Source organism: Geotrypetes seraphini, chromosome 5 (assembly GCF_902459505.1).
Source record: "Geotrypetes seraphini chromosome 5, aGeoSer1.1, whole genome shotgun sequence".
In the NCBI taxonomy this organism is placed as follows: domain Eukaryota; kingdom Metazoa; phylum Chordata; class Amphibia; order Gymnophiona; family Dermophiidae; genus Geotrypetes; species Geotrypetes seraphini.
Window position 1 is genome coordinate 14,512,557 of NC_047088.1, and position 22,384 is coordinate 14,534,940.

The 22,384-nt window shown below is 46.1% G+C and overlaps 1 protein-coding gene across 4 annotated transcripts in view; it reads right to left on the reverse strand.

The window, feature by feature from the left end:
- Positions 1–1,194: 1,194 nt before the first annotated feature.
- Positions 1,195–22,384, reverse strand: part of LOC117360252 (wiskott-Aldrich syndrome protein family member 3-like) — a 90,440-nt gene continuing 69,250 nt past the window's right edge. For all 4 annotated transcript variants that reach the window (XM_033943905.1, XM_033943903.1, XM_033943902.1 and 1 more), the window contains 2 exons: positions 3,255–3,643; positions 1,195–1,713 (listed from right to left, as the gene is read on the reverse strand). In XM_033943905.1, the coding sequence (XP_033799796.1) occupies positions 1,556–1,713; positions 3,255–3,643 (547 nt within the window). In that variant the 3' untranslated portion in view covers positions 1,195–1,555. The remainder of the gene's footprint in view (positions 1,714–3,254; positions 3,644–22,384) is intronic.

The following is a 22,384-nucleotide window of genomic DNA, read 5'->3' on the forward strand; positions in this document are numbered from 1 at the left end:
GGAGTTCTTTTCTTGATAAATGTGATTTATTTAGGCCATTATGCGGTACATAAAGTTTTTAATAAACATAAACGAACAGTTCCTAGAGTCATTCCTCAAGACCCCAAACAAGTCTGCTATGCAAAAGATCCAGGTTGTTGGCACAACTGGTTGCCTCTCTCTATTCCAAACACCTCACTTATCTTGAGATGGAGTGAGGTGGGTTTCCTTGAGGATCAGACTTTACAACTGCTGCTTTAGGGAGGGAACTACTAGAGCTAAGATGAACCAAGTTAGTGCAACAGTGCTAACACACAAAAAGCCAGCAAACAAGAGACACAATGAGGCTGTTAAAATTAAAAAGTGGAAATATTTTTCAGAGGTAATAAATGCAGCTTTACCCATCTATATCATTTTTGAACCAATAAATACATATGCACTGCATATAATAAATTTTATGTTATGGCTGATGTCATATTTAAAGCATTCTAATCAATAAATATAGATCATAAATAGCAAGAGGTGGTTATTGGCTCTATCTACCACCTTTTGGTCAGCTTTTTCTCACATATATTTGCAAAGCACAAATAAGATGCCCTGTCATCAATCTGAGTCAATAAGATTCTATCAGTAGCAAACATGTAGCAATTTTAAAAGTAGGACCTAATATCTGGGTGAAGTTAGCATCTTCCATGGCTCTGTCAATGTGGATTTGTCTGTGCAACATGCTTTATTGATGCCTCACGATCAGATATGCTCTTGCTTACTCAAATATTCTAAAATTCCACAGTAATCTCAAATTTTTAAAATATTTTTTTGTAGCATTAGTACCTGAAAATTAAACATATGACCTGAAAATACAGCAAAGTTGTAAATAAAATCACATCTGCTTTCAGTCTTGTATGACTTCACTGTATGATCATTTTGCTTTCCATCCTAGCTAGAAAAATTCTAACTTTTATCTTGGCATGATGGAACTAGGGACTCTCTCAATGCAAAAGCTAACTAAGAAGCCAACATACTGACCTTTCTCTAAGCTGCTGGTCTTCCAATTATGGTTAAAGTGTAACCTTGTTTTTTAAAACCCAAGTCATCCTCCAACCATCGAAACAACTCATGTCAAGTTATATTCAGATGCTTCGTCCTTAGAAAAATTGCTTTCTGGCAAGCAGAGGATTTTCCTCTTGTAATATATGGTTTCAACTTGTCAAAACCAAATCAAAAACCTAAAAGGAGTAAAAACCATTTGCAGAGCTGTTATTATTAGCACACTGCTCAAGAGTATCACAGCCTCCCGAGGTTGGTTGAACCTAGCAGCCATCACATTAAAGGTGAAATGTTACATTCATAGCCTGGAATATTGTGACCAAGATAAATAAAATCACTTTTTAAACACAATATGTTCCAATATTACATACAGTATTTCCAAGGATGCAATATATTTAACAGTGCAAATCCTCACGCATGAGTACAGCAGGGTAAGAATGGATAAGATCTCAGAGGAAAAACACCCGGCCATGCACACCTGCTGCAGAGATATGGAACAGGGGTGTAACGCTATTTCTGGAATTTATTCTTAATCAGACCACTCATTTTCATCAAGTTCTGAGTCATCATCTGATTCGCTATACTCTACCGCAATCCTGCGGGACAGAATAGTGGCCACATCATTGCCAACTGGTTCCTTCTTGGCTTCCTGTTCCCGCTGCTCCTGAACTTTTCGGAGCTGGATGCCTAAATTAGAACACACACAGCATATACCTTTAAGGTCAGCTATTTAGGAACTGCACTGGGCATGCTCAAAGTAGTTAAAACTATATTGATAGCATCTCAAAACGTGATCTGCTCAGAACATTTAGGGCTCCTTTTACAAAGGCGTGCTAGGGCCTTAATGTGCGGAATAGCCACGTGCGCTAGCCGCTACCACCTCCTTTTGAGTGGGCGGTAGATTTTTGGCTAGCGCACACTAATCCGGTGCGTGCGGTAAAACCTGTAGCGCACCTTTGTAAACGGAGCCCTTAGTCTCCTCTTAGAAACATAGAAATTGACGGCAGAAAAGGGCCATTGCCCATCGAGTCTGCCCATACCAATGACCCACTCCCTGACTTTTACTCCCCTATAGATCCCACTTGAATATCCCATTTTCTCTTAAAATCTGACACGCTGTTGGCCTCAATCACCTGCTGAGGCAGCTCGTTCTGATCAGGTTACAAGTACAAACTCCTGTGGTATACTAAAGTTGTGCTGCTCAACCCTTTTCTGAAGTCACATCTAGTCAGTCAGTTTTCAGGATTACCACAAATGGTGCATATAAGAAAGCATAGTAAAAAGTGTTATCCAGGGGTTCCCTGGGGGGGAGGATCCGGCAGGAGGGTTTGGGCCCCCTCCTGCTGATGTTCCTCAGGGAGCGATTGGCGTTTCATGAGGGGGGTCTGGCAGGAGGGTTTGGGCCCCCTTTTGCCGGTGATCTTCGGGGAGGGGGGGGGTTTCCAGCAGGAGGGATTGGGCATCCTCCTGCTGGCAATCTTCGGGGTGGGGGATAGGCAGTCTTCAGGCAGGAGGGGTTGGGCTCCCTCCTGCCGCAATTGTTCGGGGGGTGGGGGACTGGCTGCTGCTATACTTATCGCAGCAGGGAGATCCCTTGCCATAATAAGTATAGCGGCCGCATCTACAGTAACCCAGTTCTGTAACCGGCATCTGTAATATTGATGTCTGTTACCGAATCGGGTTTATTTTGGCTATGCGTAGGCCCGATTCTGTATAGGACCGTCCCGGGCATCCTACACAGAATCCGGGCCTGAATGTCCAATAGACAATATTTTCAATAATTGTTTTAACTCTCCACTTTATGCATTCATATCAACTGTCTTTATAAAGAGAGATTCACCTAAGATGGTGTAACATAACATTTAAGTTTAAAAACAAACAAAATGCTCATGATATCTTACCATCAAATCACAATTCAGTTTAGTTTTAACATACCTGCATACACCTCTTCCAGTGCTTCAAACGTTATTTCTGCACCAGTGTGAGGCCTTCCTGTACAGGCTCAAGAGTGCTGCCACATCCTGCCTTCTGCCTGACAGAAAATGCATCATAGGAGCTCTTGTGATGCATTCTCTGTCAGACAAGAGGGTGGAACTTTGGAGTGCACTTGACTATGGGCCTGACAACTGCATCAATACATTTGAACAATATATGACAAGTCACTCAGCCTCCAGTAATATAAGCTCTACCATAACTTAATGATATTGTAAGAAAGGCTTTCAACTTACCCCTTCGAATAGCAGCAAGCAGATCACTCCGTGCATCACTCATGGGTATAAGTGGGATCTGAGGTTTCCGTGGTTCCACAGTCATAGCTGGAGGGGAGGCAGAGTGAGCTGGGGAGGCACTAACAGTTGGGGGACCAGGCGGAGGTGGGGGAGGGGCAACAGGAGGGCCCAAGGGTCCAGTCTGAGGAGAAGCAGAATATGGACAAGGAGGGGCAGGAGGTGGGATGGGTGGATATACTGAGTGGGCCATTGAAGCTACCACACTTGGTGCCAGAGGTGGAGGTGCAGAGATTGGGCTGTCAAATGCAGTCTGAGCAGATGGTATCATTGGGGGTGGGGGTGGAGGTGCAGGTGGCACAAAATACTCTACCATGGGCATCTGCTGGGGGCTAAAAATGAAAAAGAAAAAGGAAATCAGTGAAATACATTATAGTAGAATTATGGTTTGATACTTACCCAAAGGTTTTTTTTTTGTGTTTAAATCTTTATTAATTTTCCAAAGTTAACAAAAATGCAGTACAGTATCTACACAAACAACATTATTCATATACTAGTCTTTAAGCCCGTTACATTAACGGGTGCTAGAGTAGATGTCTGTCTGTCTGGGTTTTTTGTTTTCTTTGTCTCTCTCTCCTTGTACGCTGCCTGTCTGTCATTTTTTCTGTCTATGTCTCTATGTCCTTAGTGCCCTCAGCGCCTCCTTCCTATGTCCTTAGTGCCCCTTCCTATGTCCATAGTGTCCCTAGTGCCTCCTTCCCATGTCCTTAGTACCCCTTCCTACATCCTTAGTGCCATTACCTCCTTCCTGTGTCCATAATGCCCCCAATGCCTTCTTCCCATGTCCTTAGTGCCCCCAGGGCCTCTGTACTGTGTCCTTAGTGCCCCCAGTGCCTCTGTCCTGCTTAGTGCTTTCAGTGCATCTTTCTATGTCCTTAGTGCCCCCAGTGCCTCCTTCTTATGTCCCCATCATTATCTTCCAGACTTTGTCCCATCCCCACCCCCGATGCCAACCTGCCTGCCTCCCATCTCCCTGAGCAACATGTTTCCAATTAACCCCCCTGATGCCAGTCTGCCTGCCTGTCTCCCCTGAGCAGCATGTTTCCATTAAAAAACCCCACCTCCCCCAATGCCAGCCTGCCTCCCATCCCCCTGAGCAGCATGTTTCCATTGAACCCCCCCCCCGATGCCAGCCTGCCTCCCATCCCCCTGAGCAGCATGTTTCTATTGAACACCTCCCCCACACCCCCTCCGATGCCTGCCTGCCTCCCATCCCCTTGAGCAGCATGTTTCCATGGAAAGCACCCCACCCCCCGATGCCAGCCTGCCTGCCTTCCATTGAAACCCCCCCACCCCCTCTCCAATGCCAGCCTGCCTTCCTGCCTGCCTCCCATCCTCCTTCCATTGAAACCCCCCCACCCGATGCCAGTCTGCCTGCCTGCCTCCCATCCCCCTGAGCAGCATGTTTTTAACCCCCCTGCGCTGACCCTATCCGGCACACCAGAAACCCCTATTGACCCACCCAGCCGACCCTCCCACCGCTAAACGGTCGACAAACTCGCAGCTCCAGCAGCGTCTCAGGCACAGTAAACATGCTGCTTCGGGTCTTCTACTGGCCTAATTTCCTCTGGGAAGCGGCAGAGGAAATTAGGCCAGTAGAAGAGCCGAAGCAGCGTGTTTACTGTGCCTGGGACGCTGCTGGAGCTGCGAGGTTTGTCAGCCGTGTAGCGGTGGGAGGGTCGGCTAGGAGGATCAACAGGGGTTTCTGGTGTGCCGGGTAGGGTCGGTAGGGGAGGGGGGGAGTCACGGCGTGTTAGTTGTGTGAGGGGTAGGGTCGGCGGCAGGGAGGGAGGAGGGTAGGGGGGGAGTCGCAGCGTGTTACTTGGCCGGTCCTTAGACGTGCGCATGCGCACTCTTACCGCCACAGCCCGACAGATCAGGACTCAGGGAACACGGGGTAAGAGTGCGCATGCGCGCTTAGAATTTTATTATTATAATCAATCTAAATCTCCACAGCAAAGAAACCCCCCCCACCCAACCAATACCTTGCAAGAGAATAAAACCATGACATAAATATCCCTCTCCCCCTCCCTCCCCCTGGATGTGTGTGCAATATCAACAGGATCAAAGGAAAAAACAATTACAACGCATCCATAAAAGATATCAAAGGGCCCCAGATTAACTTAAATCTCTTAGTATGACCCATTATATCTGCATTCATTTTTTCTAATCTATAAATTAAGCATAAACTTGCCCACCAAAAATTAAAGTTAAGGCAATCACCCCTTTTTTTTTTATTATATAAGGTTATAAGTAGGGTGGGATTGGGATATATGATATTTGTTTTAACTGATTTATTACTAATGGGTGGGATGGGTGGGGAGGGATTCTTTTATGTTTGATGATTATAAGTAAGAATGTCAAGTGATTTGTAAAATTTATTTTTGATTGAATATTATACACTTGTTGTAAGATATGAAAACGAATAAAGATTAAGAAAAAAAATAAAGTTAAGGCAATCCCAGTTCTTCTAGTTGTGCGTAATCATTTGTATGGCTACCCCGGTTAAGATAAGGAAAAGCCGCCTTCTATATATGTCCAATGAGGGCTTCAGATGCAACATCGTCCCACATATGACTACCTCATATGTCAATGGAATCATGTCTCATGGACTCATGTCTGGACTGTAGGGAGCATGAGGTAACAACTCTCAGCTGTATTCGTGTAGTTTTCAATGACAACATTCCCTATGTGCGGGCGAGCTTTGCCGTGAAGAATGAGTGGCCCAGCCAAGAGCAACTGAGGTCGAATTTTGTGCATTTTTTGGAAAAAAATCACAATACACTGTTGTTACATTTCTTCCACAAGGAACTTTGTCTGTGATGATGATGCCTTCATGATCATAAGCAAAAATCATCATTTTTTGACTTGTTTGTGCTTGTCGAAATTTTTTTGGTCATGGGGAAGAAGGAGCTCTCCACTCATCATTGAAAAACTATGCATATACAGCTGGGAGCCATGGACATTGTTTTGCATCTCTGGAAGAGCTTTCTTCCGCCGATACCCGAGCCATTCGTCAACTGAACAAAAAGTGTCTTGGATAGAATAATGAAGCTTCCCAGACGTTAGGACTAGAGAGCTGCATGGGAACGGGGACGACAGGAACCCCGCGGGTTCCCCCCTCGGGTCGCGGGGATCCCGTGGGGACGCCCCCTCGGGTTGCGGGGATCCCGTGGGGACGCCCCTCGCGGTCTCGGGGATCCCACGGGGTTGGAGGCAGCAAGCGAAAGGCTCCTCTTCTTTTCCTATCTGCTCGCACACATAGCTGACCGGAAGTCTAACCCCCGACGTCAGAGCAAGCGTCGGCGAGAAGGCTCCACGTCAGTCACGTGCAGGGTAGCGGGCAGATCTCTTCCTGGCTGAAGAACACGTAGTTGTCGCCTCTGGCTGCCTCGTGGAGGGCCATGCAGTCCTTCTCGTCCAAGAACCAGTAGTTGAGGTAGGTGGGAACCTTGAGCACCAGTGAGCAGTAGAAAGACTGGTCGGAGATGGCGTACTTGGGCGCTCTGTACAGCGGTGGAGCGGTGGTGGAGATGCCTTTAACTAGAAAGACACAAAGCTTATGGCAAACTGCGTTTGGGGATAGGGTGAGTTAGAAGCTCTCCTTAAAAGCTTTTCAAGGATGGGTTCTGAGTTCTTCCTCCAGGCAGATCTCAACAAAAGGACTATCGGTATGGATGGTGAGAAGCAAACAGGCAATAACTCACTCCCCGTTTGGGTATCTCCCCCTCTCTCTCAAATCCAAACCCTCAGCCTCTGTCCCACCAGCAGTTCAACAACCCCCCTGCCCCCCCCAATTCTTCCAACCTGTTCCACACAACTGTCTTTCTCCAGTCTCTCGCTCCCTCTGATGCCGTTTCTGCTGTTTCTCCGGCAGAGCAGAGGGAGAGCCAAGACGAGAAGTTTTGTTGGAGGGGGCGGGGTACTGCAGAAGAAAAACAATGGGTGATTTCAGGCATGAGTAAGAAGGTAGGATTGGAGGGGGAGTGAATGAGATTAAAGTGGCTGTGTTGGATGGCAGACTGGGAAGAGATGGTAAACCACAGGGTGAGATAGTAGACCACAGGGTGAAGAGGGGTGCTTAAAGGGTGAAGGCAGTCAAATGTGTGTGACTTGGTCTCTATGGTTGGCAATTGAAAGTGTGGGTGTCTTTGGTTGAGAGCTTTGGAGAGCAGCGCCTACCTCCCCCCCATCTTCCGAATGGATCTGCCCACTGGAAGCCGAATGCGTTCATCCCTGCCGCACCGGTTCGCAGATGGACCAGCACGGCGGGATGGCCTGCTCCAGCACCATGCACATCATGGAGCAGAGGAAAAACTTGAGCTCTGATGAGCAGTGCACCTTCACCAGCGGGTAGAACTGGTGCACCTCCAGGCCGACATCCTCCTTGTTCTTGTGGCCCAGCTGTTCCAGTTAATTATCAGGTAACAGTAACTGGAAAGTGTCGCACACCCGGTACAAGCTGGTCAGAATGGCTAACGGGACGTGCGCAAGACTCCAAAATCCAGACGTGCCTTTCTCAGGTGAAAAGCCCTGCTGGTGATTCAATGTCAGCTAATATATAAAGAAAACCAGTTAGCTGAATGTTCAATGAAAAATAGAGCTGCTTTATTTGACAGTAGCTTGGAAACCAACACTGTAGCTACTGTTCTCAAAGTCCACATTCAAAGAATAGCAAGTTCAAAACAAAACCAAAATACAGCTCAAAGAAAATGGCTAACAAGTCAGCCAAGGTCTGAGCAGCCCCTTTCTTCAGGGTATATCATTGCTGGTCTTAATTAGCCTTAGTCCCAGACCATGAAAACCATAATTGATAATTGTAAGTCCATTTGCTTCTTCCAGCATAGCCTGGAATTGTACAGGCTTTCCCCTGCCAGTTCAGGTAAGCTGGCGGGGGTGGGGAGTTGCTGAATCCACTTTACAAAAACTTGCCAGAAAAATGGCCCCACAATCCCAACCCAGGATCTTTTGTGGATTCAATCCCCTCAACTCCCATTAACCTCAATCAATAGCACAATCTTATTTTCACATGAGGAAAAACAAAATCCCCACATTCAAAAATACAGTTCACAGTCCTTCCCTAATTGAAGAGATTTCTTCAGGAGTGGAGCCTTTAACAATGCTTCCCACTCACAAGCAGTTAGCACAAGTCCCAAACAAAATGCAGTGCCAAAAACACAAAGAGAAACTTAGCTTTCCTCCATGGGAATTTCCTCAGGCTCCCAGGTAAGGTCCATAGGTTCCTCAGTCTGTAGACCATCAAGCAGAGACTCCAGGTCTCTCATCTCAACTTCATTTTCAGTTTGGAACCTGGAAGCACCTGGCCATGAGTCTCCTTCCAGAGCTGGATCCAGACTGACTTTACTCAGCCTGCTCTGCTCTATTTGGCCAGCCTTCAGAGAGCCACGCCCTACTCTGAATGGGGGTTGGGCAGCCTGGTTCTGAGCTTTCAGCTGTCTTTCTATTAGCCTAAGCAGATGGGGGCTGGGCTGGATAGGAGCTTGTCTCCTATGGGAAGTTTTAACAGGAGCAACTCTAGGTTTAGAGAACCTTATGTTCTCCTCTGGTTTCCCCTCCTCCCAGACCTCTTGTTCTAGGGCACCCTTGTCACTGACAGAGCTCTGGGAACTGTTTGTAGGAGGGCTGCTGTACTGGTCTGCTCTCCTAACAGTCAGGGGTTTTTGTCCCTTCTCTGGCACAAACCTAACTCTGGTGCTGGGTTTGTGACAAAAGGCACCAGAGAATTTTCTAGCCTGAAACCCAACCATACTTGGTTTGTTTGGGCTTTTACTGCTTTATTTTGATGATGCCAGTTATAGAAAAATGCTCAATATATAGGGCCTTGATGGTCTGGTTGTAGGCGATGTCCATGCACAGGGGGATGGAGATGGGCTGGCAGAAGCCGTGGTCCTGGATGTAGATGCCCCTTTCCCCATGGAATTGGCACGCCACCCAACATTTCAGGAAGGGCAGCAGTGGAGAGGCCAGACGGTGCCAGATGCCAGGGACAGGCAAAAAAATCACTTTAAAAAAAAACAACAACTTGGGGGGAGAAATCCTCAGTTCTGTGGCTTGTGGAGACCAAACAGATCCGCCGTGCAAAGAAAGTTTTCAGGACACAAGCTCATGGGCACTCAGTATTTCCAAATAGGCCCTGCACGTGATTGACACAAAGCCTTTCCTCTGACGTCAGCTCTAACGTCGGGAGAAGACTTCCGGTTGGCTACATGTTCATGCTGTAGGCAAGAAAAGAAGACGAGCCTCTCTACCAGAGACTTTAATTCAGTAACATAATTAAATGAAATAACTATTTCTGACGTTTATAGGGACGGGCGGGGATGGAGGGGATTCCTCACGGGGACGGGTGGGGACAGAGGGATTCCTCGCGGGGATGGGTAGGGACGGGTGGGATTCTTCACAGGGACGGGTGGGGAAGGGTGGGATTTCTGTCCCCGCGCAACTCTCTAGTTAGGACTCGGTCATTGCAAAGCAGGGAGACTATATTGAAGGATTGTAAAGGAATACAGTCAAACCTCGGTTTGCGAGTACCGCAGTTTGCGAGTGTTTTGCAAGACGAGCAAAACATTTTCGCAAATCTTGACTCGCAAACTGAGCGTTGACTCGATTTGTGAGTCCCCCTGCCTGTGAACTGCCATCGCCCCCCCACTCGCGAACGCCGCCTCCGGCATCGCCCCCCCTCACGAGCACCCGCCCGCCCAGCACGCAGCACCAACCCACAGGAGGTGCCTGTAGATCGTACATTGGTTCTAAAAATACAGCTAGCTCCTCATCAGGCTGTTCCCCCTGAAGTTCCATGGGAGTTTCTTCCTCTGGTACTGGTAGTTCTGGAGGTGTTCCAGCTTCTTCTACCTCCATGGGTGTACAGCCATTACGCCTGCTTGAGCCAGGGAGGTCCTCGGGGGAGAGAGCTCTCAGCTTCCTCCCTATCCTGCCTAACAGCTGGCTTTTCTAGGGAAAGGACACGCCCTGCTCTGCCTGAGTCATCAGGGATCTGTTCTCTCTGGCTCCCCCGGTGGTGACCTGGATACTGGTTTCTCTGTGTGCTCTTAGTTCTGCCTTTGCCCTCCTGGGTCCTAATTCTACTGTGTTTCCGAGGTGTGCGACAATTTTTCCCAACCCCCGGCCCTGAATGAATAGCAGGCTCAGAGGACTCCAAATAGGACTGCGGCATGGCTCTGAACGCTCCTTTTCCTGGTTTCCTATGTCCTTTCCTCCCAGCACTCACAGGGATCCTGGCAGGCCTGGAGTCTGCTTGGTCACAACGTGAAGTCAGATGGGCAGAGATGAGAAGACGCAGCCGGCACCTTGCGAGACACCGCCGAGTCTCCTATGGATGTCCAACAGCCTGCACTTAAACCTTTGTTTGCCAGAAAGAGAAAGATGGGGATAGCCCTGAGCTCTTGACAGGTACCACAGCTGTCAGCTGCAGTCCAAAGTCTGTGTGATCTCAATGCAGGCAGAGCTGAGTAAATGCTTAGAGCACAAGAAACCCAGAAAAAAGGATGAAAAATCACCAAATAAAATAACAAAATGTGGAGAGCAGAACAAACACACTCCTGCTGGCACACGTGCAAAAGGGAAAAACTATAAGTGGAGCTATGAAGCCCAGTTAAGTACAGCAGAGGCACAGAGAAAAAAAAATCTGGTTTGTTAAATTGTTTATTTAGGAGCTTTGCAAAACCATCAGAACAGTTGGATTAGAGCAGGGGTGTCCAATGTCGGTCCTCGAGGGCCGCAGTCCAGTCGGATTTTCAGGATTTCCCCAATGAATATACATGAGGTCTATTTGCATGCACTGCTTTCATTGTATGCTAATAGATCTCATGCATATTCATTGGGGAAATCCTGAAAACCCGACTGGATTGCGGCCCTCGAGGACCGACATTGGACACCCCTGGATTAGAGAGTAGCTCAAGGACTGCATCCCAGTTACAAAACATATGACATGACCTGTCCATGGTGCTGAACAACTCCTTTTAACAGTGCTTCATCTGTTTGAAATATTTTGACTGCTAGACTACCCTAGTGAGACAGGACATAATGTTAAATTTTAGGTCACTGAACACCACAGAAGTCATTACCTTTCTGTATTATACTTTGCAACATCTTGGCAAAGCACATTACAGTATTATGGTTTACTAATTAATCATCATGAATAATCATGATTAAAACAGTGTGTGTAACCAACACTATAATTGCAATTACTGGAAACTGATTAGGAACCTCTAAATTTTTGTCAGTATTTTATATTTTAAATTATGTATTTTATTTTCTTGTGTTATAGTTCTTACTTAGCATTCTACATATAATGAAATTAAAAACTGTCTTAGAAATCCTTTAAAATCCCCAAGTAAAATGGAAACCTCATAAAAGTCCTTATACACCAAGAAGGGGGGGGGGGGGCATTTTCAACACCCCAACCAAGGTGCAAAGTTCATGGATATCTGCTGACCTCATCATTTTTAAAGAGCAACAATGAGCATACTTTACTTGTTTTTCCCTCATTGGTGAATCTTTAAAGTACAGTTCCCATGGCCTTTCCACTTCTTTTTTTCTCTGGGTGGAAAACCTGGGTGAAAACTCTTATACTCATTTCACACGTTTTATTCATCGAACACATGCTCACAGAAATGTTGCTTATTATTATGGCTCAAGGCATTGTGAACTCAACACATGTGCAGCAGATGCTCTGCTGAAGGGAGAGGGAAATATTTTTCAGTCAGGCCAATTTAGCAGAGTTAAATGACTTTGAAAACGGTTGTTGAAATTTCTAGCCTGTAAAAAGTAGCAGATGCTCTTTGGCGTTTCTATGGGACATGAATTTGTTTGAAGCAAATTATCAGTTCACAGGGAGGACAACAGTGAAAAGAAATAACAGGTCAACAACAAAAATTTATTGGTGCCTTGGGTTTTTGACCTGTTCCTGCATTATCTGGGGCGCTGATTCAGAAAATTGCATTGGGTAGACTGCATCAGCTCTAGTTTCTTAGATATGGTTATGGGATAAATATGCCTTTGGGATAGTAGAGCCAAACATTAACATTCGGCAAAAAAAGATTGGCCTCTGAGGGAGTATATGGTGGTTGGAGGACAAAATGTAATCAATGAAACCTTTGGTAACATGAGATAGAATCATACTGCCACCACTACAAATGATGAAACAATTCGTAAAGTCTCTGAATAAAGACGGTTCATGCATTGAATACATAGCGCATATGTTACCTGGACTTACCATGGAAAATCTGAAGTAAGGCATTTTCGATGGTCCACAGATCAGACAACTTATAAATGACCCACGTTTCATAGCATCAATGAATGAAATCGAATCATGTGCATGGTCTTCATTAGTTTTTCTTGTGAAAAATTTTATTGGCAACAAGGCGGCAGACAACTATACACAATTAGTAGAGGATATGCTCTTTCATTTCAAATGGCTTGGTTGTAACATGAGTATTAAAGTCCATTATCTGTACAGGTAACATGAGTGTTAAAGTCCATTATCTGTACAGTCACTTTGATCGCTTTCCAGAGAACCTTGGTGACTTAAACAAAGAGCAAAGTGAAAGATTTCACCAAGACATAAAAACAATGGAAGACAGATACCAAGGAAGATGGGAGGCACATATGATGGAAGACTATTGGAATCTTATGCGGGACTGCCCTCACAGATCCCACTCTCAGAAGTCTTACAAAAGGAGCTTCTTGTGTGCCGAATGACTGGAAAATTTGTATCATAAACTTGTGCTTTTATTAAGAAATATGTAGATCTTCAATTCTTTTAATTTTTAATATGCTTCCTTCATGCTTAAAAGATATTAAACACTGCATTAAAATATCCTGATTTTTTTAATGGGCAAGCAGAGTAAAGAGTGGTTTATGGCACATGTTCTGTATCTCAGAAACTAGAGCTGATAGGAGAAAACTGGTGCCATTTTTGGAATCAGCAGGTCAAATATACCCAGAAACAGGTCTAACATTTGAGGCACCACAATGAGTGTTGGCCAGTGTAATCTATTGCTCTAATTCATTGGGGAAATGTTTGAGCTCCATAAATGTTTCTGATTTGATATGGTTATTTTGATGATTTGACTGTTCAATTAAAATGTTTAACATGTTTATTATACTTTCAGAGCAGAACAGACCTGTAGTTCAGGGAGTCTCCATGTACCCCCTTCTTCTTATCTGTTCCTATATATAGGGCTATCATCTGCTTTAGTACAAACTGAAGGGGGCAGCAGAGCCCTCTGGAGAAGGAGGTGGAGTTGAAAACCTGGAGTGGATTCCTTCTGCGTGTCTCACAGGCATGGGGAGAATATCCTACTGTCCAGAATGACACACCTATCTACTAGAAAATATATTAGCAATGTAAGAACTTAATTCTTCATGTTTATGTTTATTAAAAGATTTGTTATACTGCCCAATCATACTTCTAGGCACTTTACATCCAATAAAAATGAAAAATAAAATTATACAAATACAATATTACAGACATCAATACTACTGAGGTAGAAATGAAACAATTTAACATAGACTAAGCTCAAACAGTAGGAAAGGGTAAAAAAAAACTACAATAAAATTTTAAAAAAGGACAAGAGGGAGGGGAAAACACAGGGAGTCGCCGGAATGCAAGTTTAAAATGACTGTAAAACGTCCTTAAAAGGATGATCATACACCAAAGGCATCCTTAAACAAGAAATTTTTTAACATTGTTAGGAAGGGGTGTGGGTGGTTATTATTTTATTCATCTCATAATATATATGAATTTCTCAATATTTTTGCTGGATTAGGTTGGTATTTCTGCAATGGGTGGGGAGGGGATGAGAAGGTTTTCTATTTTAATATTAATTGTCTTACATATTTGATATATTACATAATATTCAAGATATTACAGAATATGATTGTAGAATGATATGTTGTATTTTAAATGTTATATTAAGGAAAATCAAGTGTGTATTTATATCATATGTTTTTTTCTGTTACATTTGTTGTAATATGTAAAAATGAATAAAAAATTAAAAAAAAAAAAAAAAAAGAATTTTTTTCATTTGGATTTGAATTTATTTAGAGATGTTTCCTCTCTCAAATGGTTTAGCACCGAATTTCAAAGTGTGGGAGCAGTGAGTGAGAAAATTTGTCCGCATAGTGTTGATATATCTTAAGGAGGGAATCTAAAGTAAATTCTGATTGACAGATCTGAGGGATCATTGAAACACAGGATTAAAAGCAAATAACATACAATTGGAAAAATTATGACAGGTTAAATTACAACTTTTGGTGGAATTCTGTATGTCATATATACAAAATGGAACGTACAATAGCAACACAAAAAGGTTATTTTGGTAAATTTCAGAAGATTTGGGAACCATTAACAGATTTTTGTAATGAATGATAAATTTTTCCCAAAGTAAGATATTTGATTAGAGGGGAATTGGGTGGGTTTTATTTTTTAATATATGAATATATCAATAGTTTCATTGTAATGGTACTTGTATGTAATACTGTAATGGGAGGGGATGGGATGGGAGGATTTTCTATTTAATAAGAAAGATCAATAGCGGTACAGAATGGAAATTATAAAAATTTTATTAAAATATGGGAGCCATTAACATCTTTCTGTCATGATTAGATGCCTTTCTATTAATTATACACCATTTAGTATTGGGTGGGGGGAGGGTTTCAAATATATGATCTTATAACGAATAGAGGGATTTGAGGGAGGGAGGGGTGAGGATTACATTTCTACTTATAAGTTATAATGATAAGATGTTCAAGTGCTCAGACTAATTGTGTTTATTATGAATATTTGTACACTTGATGAAAGTTTTAAAATGAATAAAGAGGAGGTCACGTGATGCCGTCTTGGTGAGCCGACGTGTGTGAAGGGAGCTCCCGAGCCCGCTCGCTTTTGCTGTGCTCTGCCGGCGTTGATATCGGCGCGGTTTGCTTTCCCCGACTTCCGGTTTTGGAGGGGACGTCCCGGCAGCGTTTAGCGCTCTGTTTGGGGAGCTATGGCGGCTAAAGTGACCCGCAAAGATCGGGAGAAGCCTCGGGTTGCTGATTCCAAGATGCCGGAACCGGCCCTCGTGTCTCCTTCTTCGCCACGCTCTGAGTGGGTGGCGGATATTATTACGGAGGTGCGGGCAGCGATTCAAGACACCCTTACCTCCCAGCTCCAAAAGCTCTCTGATAAACTGGATGGATTGGATGATTCTGTAAGCCATCTAAGAGCGGAGTTTGGCTCCTTTCAGCAAAGGGTGTCTGATTTGGAGGATTCGGCTGGGCAGTTTCGAGAGGCACAGACAGCGGCAGACTCAAAAATACGCCAGCTGGAACTTAAGGTGGAGGATCTGGAGAATCGCTCCAGGCGCAGCAATTTGCGACTTGTTGGCGTTCCCTAGTCGGTGTTGGATGGGCAGCTGCATTCCTTTCTGGAATCCTGGTTGGTGCAGTCTCTTCAGCTTCCTTCGACTGCGGGGCCCCTGCGGATTGAAAGAGCGCATCGCCTGGGAGTTTGCCGCCAGGATGCTACCCGTCCTAGGGTGGTAATCTTCAAGGTGTTGAATTATGTCCACAAGGTGGAGATCCTGCGGGCTATTCGGGCAAAGGGCCCCCTCACCTATGAAAATCAGAAGATTTTGTGTTTCCAGGACTTCTCAGTTCAATTGGCTGCCCGGAGAAAGGAGTTTGCCGCTGTTTGCCGTCAACTCCATGAGCTGCACATCCAGTTCGCGCTTCTCTATCCTGCACGTCTCAAAGTTCAACATGAGGGTCGCTCTCACTTTTTTGAATCCGCGGCCGCTGCCTTGGCTTTTGTGCAACGCCTAGCGGGAGCAGCACATAGCCCTTGACCTTTCTCTTCTTCCTAGTTCCTGGTTCCTGGACTGTACTAGGCTGGCTTTCTTGCTGTTTTGCTGATGCTAGCGTGCAGCCTCGGGACTTTGCCATGGGCTTCCAGTGGAGCGGCGTTGCTGGAGTTTTGGGGGATGCTGACATCTTCTCCGCCTGACCCATGAGCGCGGACTCCAGCCCTTTGGTTATGTTTCTGCTGTCGTTGTTTGACTGTGTGTTGGATTTCATGGCACTGATCCTCCGTTGTGGATAGACTGTTTTCCTGCCATGGTGTTCCTTTTGCTTTTGACATAGCTTCTCGTTCTGTTTTCTCTCAGCATAATGCGTGTTATTTTATTTTCTGCTTTGCTGTCTTCTTAGGATTTGTATTGGGAGAGTTTTCCCCCACATAGCTGCCTGTTCCTCCTCAGTAATTATTTTATTCTTATTTTATTTGTTGAGTTATTCTTTTAGTTCTATTTTTCCTGTAATTCCTCTTTGTGGGCTGGTGTTTAGTTGATCTGGAAGTTGGGGGGTGGGCTCGGGAGGGCTTTTCAGCGTGACTTGTATCTGGGTTATCCCAGATCCGTACATGGGACTTTGGGGGTTGGAGATTGGGAGGTTGCTGGGTGGGTGGGGGGGGGTTAAGTGGGCTGGGGTTGGGCTAGGGGGGGGGTTTGTATGTGTGGAGTGTTTGGATGGGTGTACTTGGGTGTGAATGGAGGTGGCTGTGAGACCCGGGGTGCTGGAGTTTGGTTTTGCTTGTTTTTTTGGACTATGGGTGATCTTTTATTCCGGGAAGGAGCCGCTGGCTGGGATGGTTCCCCCGGATGTTTATTCAGCTATCTTTCTTTTTACCTTAGCTTTTCTTACTCATGGTAATTAAGTTTATCTCCTGGAATGTCCATGGTATCACATCTCCTGTTAAACGCCAAAAAATTCTTAGTGCGTTGAATCGACAAAAGGCGGATGTGGCATTTTTGCAGGAGACCCACCTCTCTTCTGCGGAACATGTTAAACTCTGCCGTTGGTGGGTGGGCGAGGTTTTGGAGTCTCCGGGTCTGCACCGGAAGGCAGGAGTGGTCATTTTATGTCGCAAGGGTCTGCATCTGACTACCCATAAGGTATGGTCTGACCCGAAGGGGCGTTATCTGATAGCTAAAGTCACACTTAATAGGCAGGATTTGCTCTTGTGTAATATATATGCTCCTAACACTTGGGATGGGCCCTTCATGCATTCCCTCACCAGACTCCTTCATCAGGATCTCCCAGTGGTGTTGGGGGGGGGATTTTAATCAAGTTTTTGATCCCACTATTGACAAGTCTACTCCCCTTCCTCATGACAGGTATGCCCCGACTAGAGGCCTTCCCTTATTTGCTTCTTCTATGTCTTTGATTGATGTGTGGCAGGTGTTACACCCTAGAGACCGCGACTACACTCATACATCTAGCGCCCATGCAACGCAGTCCCGTATTGATTATTGGTTGCTCACGGACTCCCTGTTTTCGCAGGTGAGCTCGGCGGAGATTGGGGGATATGATGTTTCGGATCATGCTATGATTGTTCCTACTTTGGAGTTTCCTGGAGATGCCCCTGGGGGCTTTCACTGGCGGTTTCCTCTCTCGCTATATTCTGACCAGGAGTTTCATACTTTTTTGGTAGACAAATGGAAGGACTATGCTTTTCATAATGCGTCTCATAGAGGTGACTCACTTTTTTACTGGGAAGCTGCTAAAGTGGTGTTGCGGGGTGAGATCATTGCTTACTCAAGCCGGAAGAAAAAACGGCGCGACCGTCAGGTGCTCCGGTTGGAGCGCCAGGTTCAGGATGACCGTCGCCGCTATGGGGCTCATCCCACCAGAATCAATAGAGCGTTATTGTTGGCCTTGCAGTTGTCATTGCGGGAACTTTTACATGATCGGGCTATGAAATCTTTGGCATATTATAAATTTCAACTGTATTTGCATGCTAATAAGAGCGGTAAGCTTTTGGCCAACTTAATTCGGCGTGCTAAGGGGTTTTCCCCAATTCTACATCTTCGCCGGGAAGACGGTGGTCTGGTCCACAGGGATGAGGATATGGCGGCGGTGTTTCACCATTATTTCCAGGAGTTGTATGCTGCTCCACTGATTCCTTCATTGGCGGGGGATCTTTATTTGGATCAGGTCTCTCACCCGGTGGTGACTGACGCTCAGAATGCGCGACTGCAGGCTCCTTTTACAGTCGAAGAGCTATCGTTGGTTCTTGGTAGTTCTCCGTTGCAAAAGGCGGCGGGGCCCGATGGCTTTCGCAACGAATTTTATAGACTTCTACTTGCGGACGTGGCTCCGGTTCTGGTTGATGTGTTTAACAGTGCGGTCCGCGATGGGGCTCTCCCGCCTTCTCTTCAGATTGCTCAGATTGTGGTTTTGCTTAAGCCTGGGAAGGACCCGTTAAGGGCCTCCTCGTATCGCCCCATTTCCCTGTTGAATGCTGAAGCTAAATTCTTTGCTAAATTGTTGGCCAACCGGTTGGCGGGGATCTTACCCTCACTGGTGGCGGATCCTCAAGTTGGGTTCGTCCAGGGTTGGTCGTCCACTCGCAATTTACGTACTATTCTTGCTTCTCTGGAATGGGTGGAGCGGGAGAAGGTTTCTTCTTTGTTGGTCAGTTTTGATGCCCATAAGGCCTTTGATAGGGTGTTGTGGGACTTTTTGCTTTGTACTCTTCAACATTATGGTATGGGTGGTTTCTTCAGTGATGCGGTGGCTGCGTTGTATCATAATCCGCAGGCCAGAGTGCTGGTTAATGGAGTTTCTTCGGCGGTGTTTCCAATTCAGCGGGGTACTAGACAGGGTTGCCCCTTGTCTCCTCTTCTTTTCGTGCTTACCTTAGATCCTTTAATTCGCGAGATTTCTGCTAATCCGGCGGTTCAGGGTGTTCATCTCGGCAGCCGAGAGTTTAAGATTTCGGCATTTGCGGACGATTTGTTGGTTCATTTGACCTCCCCGTGGGCTTCCTTTCCTGCTCTTATGTCGCTTTTTAAGGAGTATGGTGATTTTTCTGGCTTTCAACTGAATTATGATAAATCGTTGGCATTAGCTACTGCCGACGCGGTGCGATTGGAGTGGCCGGGGCAGTTTCCTTTACGGTGGGCGGATGGTGTGTTCAAATATTTGGGAGTGCAACTCACGAGCTGTGTGGGTCGGATATATCGTGCTAATGTAGATGCTTTGCTGGCCGCTACGGAGGGTTGTTTTCCACAGTGGATGTCTCTGCCTCTTTCTTTTTACGGTAGGGTTCACTTGTATAAGATGGTTATTTTTCCCCGCTGGTTGTATGTACTCCAGCTGCTGCCTCTTTGTCTTCGCCGTCGCGATCTTCAACGGCTTCATAGGCAGCTGACCCGGTTCCTCTGGCAAGGCAAGAAGTCTCAGATATCGATCGCTTATTTGTTCGGCTCAGGGAGGATCGGCGGTTTGGGACTCCCGGATATGAGCCTATATAATCTGGCTTGCTTGCTGCGCTTCTTGGGTGACTGGTGCCTACGGAGTGATGACTATCTTTTTCGGGACTTTGAAACGGCTCTTTTCTCTCCTTGGCACTTGTTTTCGTTGTCTCAGTTGCCTGTTCGTCTCTTGCCCCCCGCGATCCGATCCAGTTTTCTTCTTCGGTCGTGGCGCTTTTGCTGGAAGGCCTTGGTCGGGTTGCTGGGGGGGGACCATCAGGTTTCGGATCAGTTGTCTATACGGGGGAATCCACAGTTCCTGCCTGGCTTCGATAACCCTGTCTTTGTGCGATGGACTGGAGAGGGGTTGCTTCTTCTTGAGCATTTATTGGACGCGGAGGGTGCTATAAGACCTTGGGTAGATTTTCCCATGCTTCATTCCTTGGGTGTGGGAGGTCTGTTTGCGTATCAGCAAATTCATCATTATGTGAGGTCCTTGGCTCGCCCGGGCTTACGGTTTCGATTGGGTGACCAATTTCGTCTCTTTTTTGCCCAATTTTATGCTAGTGGCTTGACGGTGTCTGCGTTGCATGGGGCTTTGCGTAGTCTTACTCCTCCGAAGTCTTATGCGGCTTTGGAGTGCCACTGGGGGAGAGATTTGGGCATACCTGGTACATCCTTGAACTTTCCTTCCCTTATTAGTCATATCTCTTCTATTTCTATTAGTGCAGAACTGAGGGAATGCCAATTTCGAGTGGTATATCGAGCATATTTTTCCCAGGAGCGAGTCTACAAGGTTGGGGGCATTTCTTCTCCAATCTGCCCTAAGTGTACGTTGGGTTGCAACTCCTTTTTTCATGCATTTTGGGGATGCCCTCAAGTGAAAGTTTTTTGGAGAGCCGTACTCCGCTTCTTGGAGCGGCTTGTGGGTCACTCTATTCCGATGTCTCCGGTAGGCTTGCTTTTGGATAAATATGAATCTTTGCAAGTGCCTGCTCGGGGACATCGGTTGCTGATCCGGAAAGGTGCTGTTATAGGAAAGAAGATCATTCTTAGCGTTTGGACGCAAGCCATCGCACCTGCTTACTGGGCTTGGAGGAATCGATTTCATAATTTGATGCTCTTGGAGCAGCGCCATGCTCGTTTATCCGTCAGGCGGACGAAGATTTTCCTGCAGACCTGGGACCCCTATATTTCCTCACTTTCCCCTAGGGCCAGAAGTCTGGTATTAAACTCATTTCGATGATGATACCCTACGCTCTCTGCTGTTTCCCCGGGATGGTTGGTGGGAGTTTGGTTGAGTGTGACTGGAGGGTATGACTGGTTGGATGTCTGTGGAGTTAGTTGGATGGGAGGGGATTTCATTCTGTGGGTGGGTGGATGGGAATTGGTTGTCTGGTTTGCTGTGTGCTGAGCGGCATAAGAAAACAGCTTGCTCAGCATACTCCTTTCTTGCTGGTTTAGGTAATGGGCTGGGTATCATGGTGTGGGTTGGGGTGGGGGTTTGGGCTTAGGAGTGGGGAGGATTGGGGGGATTCATTGGGGGGTGAAAAATTGTTTGGTTGTACGTTTGGTATCTCGACCTTGTTGTACTGTTGTGTTGTATTATGTATTTACTGATAGTGCACCAATAAAACATGATTTATACTAAAATGAATAAAGAATTTATAAAAAAAGAATAGTTTAAATATTAGGTGTATTACATAATATTCAAAATATTATAGAATATGAATTTGTAATGAAATGTTGTATTTAAAGTGTTATATGAGAGTTAATCAAGTGTGTGTTTATCAGTTCATATGATTTTTATCTACTACACTTGTTGTACTATGCAAAAATGAATAAAGAATTCAAAAACAAAACAAAATGCTTATTGATAAACTCAGGTTGACCGGAAGTTTAGGTTTTGAATGTTAACAGTAGGATTTTCTATATGATTCCATGCTCTACTGGTAACCAACGTGCGTTGATCAGCAATGGGGTTACATGATCGTATTTTCTTGTATCTATAATAATAAAACCCTAGAGCGCGCATGCACTCTTGAAACTTCGTGATACCTGGCGCCATGCCTCCGTGCCGAATTCGATTTTCGAACACGGAGGCAGGCCAGAACACGGAGCAACTCCCCCCTCGCCGTCACTCACCTCCAGAGTGCCACCTCACTGCTGCCGCTGATTCGGAGGGAGGGGGCACAGATGCACCTGCCAGCATCTTCTTCTCACCCTCCTCCCTCTTGCCTGCTCACCCGCCCACTGTTGCTCCTCTCTCGAATGGGCCGGGGACCACGGGCAGGCGGCCCGCACACAGGAGGCTGCTGAAACGCACAAACCTTCCCCGGGGTGGGGGGGGGTGGAAGAATGGCAAGCGACGGCGCGGCGGTTTCAGGCGGATGTCGGTGGAGGGCAGAGTTGTCAGTGTCGGCTTCAGGCGGATGTTGGCGGAGGTAAGGGTTGCTGCTGGACATGGGAAGAGGTGCTGATGGACGGGGGGGGGGGGCAAAAAAAAGGAAGGGAGGCCTACTGCTGGATAGTGGGAGTAGAAAAGAGGTGCTGCTGGATAGGGGGAGCAGGAAAAGGAAGGGAGGCCTACTGCTGGACAGGGGGAACAGAAAAGAGGTACTGCTGGACAGGGGAAGAGGTGCTGATGGACGGGGGAGGGGTGGGGGGCAAAAAAAGGAAGGGAGGCCTACTGCTGGACAGGGAGAGTAGAAAAGAGGTGCTGATGGACAGGGGGGGGCAGAAAAAGGAAGGGAGGCCTACTGCTGGACAAGAGGAGCAGGAAAGAGGTGCTGCTGT